This window comes from Saccopteryx leptura, chromosome 3 (genome assembly GCF_036850995.1).
Source record: "Saccopteryx leptura isolate mSacLep1 chromosome 3, mSacLep1_pri_phased_curated, whole genome shotgun sequence".
NCBI lineage: Eukaryota > Metazoa > Chordata > Mammalia > Chiroptera > Emballonuridae > Saccopteryx > Saccopteryx leptura.
The window spans coordinates 286,490,986-286,499,184 of record NC_089505.1 but is presented as its reverse complement, the minus strand read 5'-3'; the positions used below and the strand labels follow the sequence as shown (position 1 = coordinate 286,499,184).

The window sequence follows — 8,199 nt, the reverse complement described above, 5'->3', positions numbered from 1 at the left end:
GTTGGAGGTAATAGTCTGTTCTTAGTCTTAGCTTTTCTGGTGTTTTAAAGTTGCTAAGCTAGTGGCCCTGGCCAGTTCGCTTAGTCGGGTAAGTGCGTCCTCCCAAAACAACAAGGTCGTGGGCTTGAGCTCCGGTCAGGATAGACACGGAAAGGAGCCAATTAATGCATGACTGAGTGGAACAACAAATGAATGCTTCCCTTCCCTCTGCCATCTCTCTCCCTTCCTCTCTCTGTCTCTAAAAAAAAAAAGAGCCCTGTTCAGATCGCTCAGTTGATTGGAGCGTCGTCCCAGAGTGCAAAGGTTGCCAGTTCGATTCCCGAGTTAGAACACATACAGGAGCAGCTCAGTGTTCCTGTCTTGCTCTCCCTGCTTCTTTCAAAGAGAGGGGAAAAAAGCTAAGCTAGAGCTAAGAATAGTTTTGTACATGAGTAGTGCATTAAAAATTAGATACATCTACTTGGAATACCAAATGAAAACAGAATGGTAGCAGAGGAGCCTGTTTCTTAGTCATCTTCACTTTAGGGCATTTTGTGGAGGATGACAGGAGTGCAGGTTTGGTTTTGTATATTCACACAACGTGAGGAACTCGGCTGCAGGAAAATTAGCAAAGTCAAATTGTAAATGGGTCTTTGGGGACCCATTTAAAAAATCACTAGCTAAAGACAGATTGACAACACACTTTATACAATTTTATGATCTTGTCACAGGACTCTTACTCAAGGCAGTCTGAATTCACATACGTCTGTTTCAGGTCTACAAAGCTCAAATGAATTTTAATCCTGCTATTACTGGAGAAAATCTATTAGCCTGATCACTGAGAATTTCTTAGTGGAATAAAATTAATCTGCAGTTACATAATATCTTATAGCTGTAGAGTTTACCAGTATTATATGGAGATGGCAGAAATTCTTTTAAAAAAGCCTTACTCAAATTGACTAAACATCTTTCTTTCTGGGATGCTTTTTCCCCCCCAAAGTGAAAGGAGAAGAGATAGTAAGACAGACTCCCACATGCACCCTGGATTCACCGGGCAACCTCTGTCTGGGGCCCATGCTTGAATCAACAGAGCTACCCTCAGCACCTGAGGCTGATGCTTGGACCAATTGAACCACTAGCTGCAAGAGGAGAAGAGAAGCAGATGGTCACTTCTCATGTGTGTCCCGACCAAGGATTGAACCTGGGATGTCTGCACACCGGGCCAACGCTCTATCAACTGAGACAACTGGCCAGGGCCTGGGATAACAGTTCTAAGTGTGGTAGGGAGTTTTACATTCAGCCTTCGACTCAAAAAGGACTTGGTTCTGGTAGGGTTCTTGTTACTGTCACTAAACAGGTGACAGATAAAGTCAAATATGAGCCAGGGACAATGCATGGGTGGGAATAAAAACCTCCACTGAGTTATGGTGGTCAAGAGGACTGGGGTGCACAGACACTGACTGCAATTCTCCCCACCCCCACCCGGACCACTTGGGAACTCAGCGGTGGGGGAGGGCTTGTGCTTTCTCACAGGCTGTAATCGTCCCAAGGGCCAGTGAGGAAGGGAGTGCCTGCCCTCGTTTTGTTTACAGAAATACTGAGGTACAGGCGGCCCAGTGACCTGAGAAAGCCAGGACTCACACCCTAGCTGGAAGAAGACGATCCAGGCTTTCCACTACTCAGTAGAGCATGCTCTTTAAAAAAAAGGAAGTTTATTCCTGCTATTTTGATTTTCTCTAATTTTGAGGTGCACATTTCAGTAACTGGTCACTCCTCACAAACTACCGATTCCCCGATGGAATGGCTATGAACTCTTGATGAGCTTCTTTATAGACATGTAATAGAAATAATTATTCTAGCTTATGGTTTAATTAACAGGGCCCTGCAAACTTTAATTGTGCCTGTTATGCTCTAAGTGGGACTTTCTATCACAGTGACTACGAGAATCCACAGCATCTGTAGGAACTGCTGCTGCCATATGGCCGGAGCCACAGTGAGTGGACAGTGGTCCAGATGAATGGTGTGCTGATACCTGGGCTCGCAGTGGGTCACACAGAACGTCTTGAGGTCATCATACCTCAGCGTGGACTTGTTTATTTACCTATCTGTGCATATAGCTTTTGAGACTTGACTGTCATTTGAACTTGACATGTAAATTGTTGTAAGGCACAACCTGAAAATGTGATGATTTATAGTTTTTAAGAAGAGAAAGGGATAGCCCCCCCCATTAATAACAATAAAGAACCAGCTATTGAATTGTATAGCATGCTCCCTGTTTAATTGGTTACTGGTATAACAAATGTAAAATGAAATGGTTCTCAGTTTTGGACAGTTCCTCTGTTGTCATCTTTTAGGAGACTGTTTCTCAAAATGTGGTTTGGAGGCCCCTTTGGGTGCTTTATGAGCTAGATTAATGTTTGTATAATTGGACTACTTATTTACTTTTGCACCTGGCCTGAGCCAAAACTTTCCTGATATGGTTATTTAGAGATGAGTGTATTACATCTGACGAGACCATGTAGCAGTTAAGACAGTGGGAAAATGTGGCGTCCAGAGCTTCTGCCACAGGAGTGGACATGGGTCTAGTATTGTCTGGGGCAGAACGGCTTTCCCACATCCAAAGTGATGCTTCTGATGTAAGGAAGGCTGGGGGGGGGGGGGAAGGCAGGTGGACACCTAGTCTTTTGCTTGGGGATGCTTAGAGTCCAGCCAGTATGAAGTACTTTCCTCCCAGGGGGACGCTCTGGCACAGCTGCCACCAGCAAAGACATGGGGTGAGCATGGAGGCGAAGCGGAAAGGACTGAGATGAGCACTTACTGATAAAGGGAAGCACTGTGGCATAAGTGCGTGTGCAAAATGGAAGATTCTCAGTTCATTTTTGTGAAAATGAATTTCATTTGTGAAAACCAAGTTCAGAACTCCTACCACTGTCAACCTCAGCACTCCTTTAATGCCTTTACTCACTGACCCCCCCATCAGGAAAAATTGTTGGTTTTAATCTGCACCCGGTAGCGATGCACATTATGCTATGCATATTTCAACAAATCTGGGTTTCCATGTGTGATGGGACCGTGTGGTCAGGGAGAGAAAACGCCGGTGCGCACTGGCGGGAGGGGTGCTGTGTTTGTACCTCTACTCAGGTCCACCGGAGGGCCTGGCGCTCCAGGGACCCATCTATCACTACAAGTGGAAACGTCAGTTTGGTCGCTTTCATGATTGAAACGGTTAGGTTTGGCTTACGATGGATTGACATCATGCCCACATTTCTATGCTTCGATGTGTCACTGCTGCTTCAAATTTTTATTTTTAAATGATCAGAGTTTAATTAGTGGAAAGTTTTCAAATAATTTAAGTCTTCAGCTTTCAATCCAGTGGGAAACCTCACACTCAGTTGTTCACTTTTAGTAGGAGGGTTTTTCTTAAGGCATGAGGTATATTAATAGAATGCTTTTCAATTTCTGGATCTGCACTGGGGTTTTATCCTACTCAAAGCACCTCACATGTCTGCATTTCATTCAGAGGAGTATGTACATGTTTTTTCTATACTATCACTATTCACATTTTTACGATCAGTGATGAACCAGCCCAGTAGAAGTTGTTTAAATGTCATCTAACGTGGGACGTTTCCATTAGTTGCCTATGAATTTTTCTCTTCCAAATAAAGCATGTCTCTCCCCATGCTGACTCATTACAAACGAGTCCTTGATCTCTGTTCCCTCTCCCCTCAAGTGGTCCAGGTCCACATCAGCATGACAACGAAACATCTATGAGTCCACGTGTGGAACACACGAGCAACTGCTTCCGGCGGCACGAAGCGGAGTGCACGTGGCGGGAGGGAAGTGTGAGGCGTGTGCAGCGACCGTGCACAGACCGCACGCAGCCGGCTCCGGGCCCTGCGTTTCCCACTTGTCTTTATGATATTTTCTTCTTTTGAAAGAACAGGATGAACCCATGCTCAAAACCTTTCAAAAGCATTTTTGAAAATACAGCTTTTTTGTGTGACACTTCCAGACGAGTTGGCACAAAATGAAAAGGGACATTTGGTCTCTGGTTGGCGGAGGAGCTGTGACCTGTCCCCCCTCCGTGGGCTTGGGGTTCCCGAGGGAAAGCGCTGGGTGCCAATGGGCTGTCAGGGCCCAGGCTGGTTTTTCATTAGGGTGTCTTCGTAGTGACTCGCGCCGGGGGCAGTGGTGGCCTCTAGCGGCAAGCCCTGCTGCTGGTAGCCATAGTTGACATTTCCACACGGGAAGTGACGCAGCCTGAACAGAGGCACGTCCTTCATGCTGGCAGTCAGAGAGGACGGCTCCAGGAGCAGGGAGGCGGCAGGCACTCTGCCCGCGGCGCCGCCCGGGGGCGCGGGACAGCTGCCCTGGCGCCCCAGGACCCCCCTCTCCTGCTGCTCCTTCTTGGCTGGAGGGTTGCTCTTCCTGGCAGGTTTCTCCGTGAACCAAGAGCCGTAGGTGGGGTTCCATAGGCTGGTTGGCTTGTTTCTGGATCTCTGGACTTTGGGCAGCTCGGATGGCGGGTTGGACTGAGAGAAGGCCATATTAATGTGTCCCCCTCCCACGGCTGGCCCCCTGGGGACTCGGACAGACACCTCCGCTGCGGTGGGTTTCTTCGGAGCTTTGCCCGAGGCAGCGGCCGGCAGCGGGGCTGGGGCAGCGGGGGCCTGCGCGTCCTCCCCCTTCGCTGCTGGAGCGGCCAGGAGAGGAGGCATTCCCTCCGGGTCTTTGGGCCTCACGGGCACCTTCTCCTCCTCTTCCATGAGTGGGCCGTATTCGATTGGCAAAGCAGTGTTGATCACATCTGGATCCTACAGGTAGGAGGAGGGAACTGATTAGAACTCAATCACAGACACAGAATGTTAGACTTGGAAGATACCTGAGCGGTGAGCTCATCCAGACTTATCTTACAGACGAGGAAACCAATGTCTTTGGGGAGTAGATTAATTTATAGCCCCTGGAGAATAAGAAACCAATGGGAAGTCATCTTTTCCTGAGCTGGGAAAGGCCTACTTTCTGGGGCAGCAGAGGGCTGGGCTCAGGACCACTGCAGAGACCACTACTGGGCAAATATTACAGATCAGTGAATTAAAAAAAAATAAAACATATATATATATATATATATATATATATATATATATATATATATATATATATATATATATATAAATTAGTTTAAAAATTATTCCAATCTATTCCCAATAAAATTTTTTAAACTAAAAAGGAAATTCTATGTGTTTGACTCTAGGAATACATGTGTGTGTGAGGGGGGTGAAGGGCTGGGAAGGGAGGAGGGGGACCACACTCCACACCACGTTGTTACAGGTTTATCTCTTGTACTCTCCCTGGCCACCTCCCATTCTTCTCATGTTTGGATGGGCTATGCGTGATTATACCTTTTTCTATGTTACATCATCATATCATCACGTGTCAGATAGCACAGTGCAGTGGTTCTTTAACTAGTTGATAGGATGAGGCCCTTTGTGAAACCCAGGAAATACTCAGGTGTTATGAGGAACACCATTTACACAACCAACATTGAGCTAGGTCGTTTTTACAGCCATAGATTGTAACACAGAAAAGCAAAAGCAGCTGCTAGAGATTTGAGGAAAATTTGTGGAAGGAAATTTAAAGTTGGGGAAATTTAATTCCTTAATATTTTATGCAAATTGGGAAAACCATTACTGCAGTTTAACAGAAAAAGCACATTGGTCCAGTACTCATCAGTAAGAGTTTAAGAATAAAAAATAACTACCTTCTGATTCTCTTTTATATTTTAGTTCCTTTCCTGTTAATTATTAATGTCTATAGTCATTCCAAATGCGCTGTATGGAACCACTTGTTTTTAAGAACTAAGTATATATTTTGGAGAAAAATTACTCCAAAGTATATATTCAGGGTGTGCCAAAAGTAGGTTTACAGTTGTTCATATTGGAAAACAACACAATAACACTGGGGAACAATTTTTTTTTTTTCATTTTCTGTTGCATGAGGTTTTAGAACTGTTTCTATATATTTCTGCATTGCTGATTCCAAATCTGAAATCTGTCTTTTGGTGCATGCTCTAGTTTTTATGAAATTTTAATTTCTTTTTGTTACAGTTAATGGCATGCATTGGTTTTTAAATTGGAGTTAAAGGGCAACGACTCTTGGATTGAACATTACCACAAGGCAATTAATGTTTTACAAACATCACTTTTACATAATTGTGGTTGTTTTTAAATGTAAAAAATTATTATCTGATAAAAACACCCTCTTATTTTATTTTAAGATTGAATCATGGCTTCTTCGAGTAGGCGTAAATGTAAGAATAGTCCTGACACCATCTGTTATATATGTGGTTGTTACACACTTCAACGTCAAAGGCACAATATTTCATCATTTGTGACATGTGCATATATTGCCTATTTTCAGCGGTTCCACTTGGTTATTCAACTCATCTGCAAGAAGAGTATAATGACATAAAAATTGTCCTCGACTTTCTGAAGTATGAAGAGCATAACTGGATCATTTATGTGGATCTTAAAATGTAAATTTCCTGCTAAAACAACAGAGAGGTTTCATGAAGTATCCTTGCTTTCTGTGTTTGTGGGACAACCGAGCTCGGGAGAAACACTGGACACAGAAGGAGTGGCCGAAATGTGAAGCTCTGGAAGTAGGGATGCAAAATATTGTGAATGAACCTGTAGTTAATCGAGACAGGATCATTTCCCCCCACTTCACATCAAACTTGGCTTAATGAAGCAGTTTGTTCAGGCTTTAAATAGAGAAAGTGAATGCTTTCAATATATTATTTCTGCTTTTCCTGCCTTGTCTTTCAAGAAGATAAAAGCAGGTGTATTTGATGGACCTCAAATTCGAAACCTCATACATGATGAAGAATTTGCCAGGAAGATGGATAAGGAGGAGAAAGCAGCATGGCAGTCTTTTGTGGCAGTTACAAAGAACTTCATTGGCAACAAAAAAAGCAGAAAACTATGAACTTCTGGTTCAAAGGATGTTGTTGGCTTTCTACGACACTGGATGTAACATGAGCATTAAGATTCACTTCCTGAACAGTCACCTTGATAAGTTTCCCAAAAATCTTGGAGCTGTTAGTGATGAGCAGACTACTGCTGGAGCATCAAATGAGATTGTCCTCAACAAGTACACAAACGCAAGAGCTACAAATGCAAATTTTTGCCTGAATAGAATTTAAATAAGTTTTGCACAAATTTTATGACTAAAATAATTGTTTTAATATGTTCTATTTTGAAATTGTAGACAAATTCTGATGCAATCATATCTTTTAGTGTATTAGTGCATTTACTGCATATATTTATAAATTATTATATTTTCACAAAGATGATGCCCAAGAAGACATTCTACTTCATTATGTTAAACTAAATGTTGAAAATTTTACACTAAAATAAAAACCTAAAATCTTGAATTGCAAAAAAACCTGTAGCTTACAGAGAAAAACTAATGTCAGATTTGAGATCAGCGTACTCAAATTAGGTAAGAACAAGTGTTTTTGTGAATACAACAAAAATTTTGTTCCCCAGTAAACAATACTACAAGAATAAACTCTGTGCTTCTTATACTCACAACTATAAACCTACCTTTGCCTCACCCAGTATTTAAGTGGTATATTCCACTAATATTACAACATAATAACCTAAACCATTGAAGATAAAGTTTTCTGAAAAAACCCCTGAGTAACTTGATAAATGAAGTCTGTTCAGATAGATAGATGCCAGTCCACCTACTCAAAGGATCTGAAAGATGGAATCATGAGGCTAGGAAATGACAATAGTTTGAAAATGCATATGTCTCTTGTCACAACTCGGATGAGGGAATTCAGGGAGGGAGTGGCTGTCTGATTTCTAAAACATTCTGCACAATGGGATACCCTGGAAGAATGCGGACGGGAGAGGGAAGGAAAGCAGGTGCAGTGGAGAGGCGATAACAGCCAGATGGAAGCCGGAGGGGCAGCCGGCGGTGCCGGGGGAGGGGTTCTCCTCCCGGGGCAGGAGGGACGCCACCCCTCTGACACTGCAGGACGGTGGTGAGAAGGGGTGTGGGTGCAAAGTCGGAGGGACACTGAAGGGAGCCTCTCTTGGTAGCCTCTCCAGGATAGGAGGCATCAACTGAAAATGGGGAAGAAGATGGAATCCTTAGTGTCCTTACTGAAGGACACGGGAGAGGGATCTACACTGGGGCCAGCAGGAGTTCTCA

At 43.6% G+C, this 8,199-nt stretch overlaps 1 protein-coding gene across 1 annotated transcript in view; it reads right to left on the bottom strand.

The window, feature by feature from the left end:
* Positions 1 to 562: 562 nt before the first annotated feature.
* ALK (ALK receptor tyrosine kinase) overlaps positions 563 to 8,199 on the bottom strand; it is a 693,423-nt gene continuing 685,786 nt past the window's right edge. Inside the window, exon 29 of the mRNA XM_066378600.1 lies at positions 563 to 4,793. Coding sequence (XP_066234697.1) covers positions 4,110 to 4,793 — 684 coding nt within the window. The 3' untranslated portion in view covers positions 563 to 4,109. The remainder of the gene's footprint in view (positions 4,794 to 8,199) is intronic.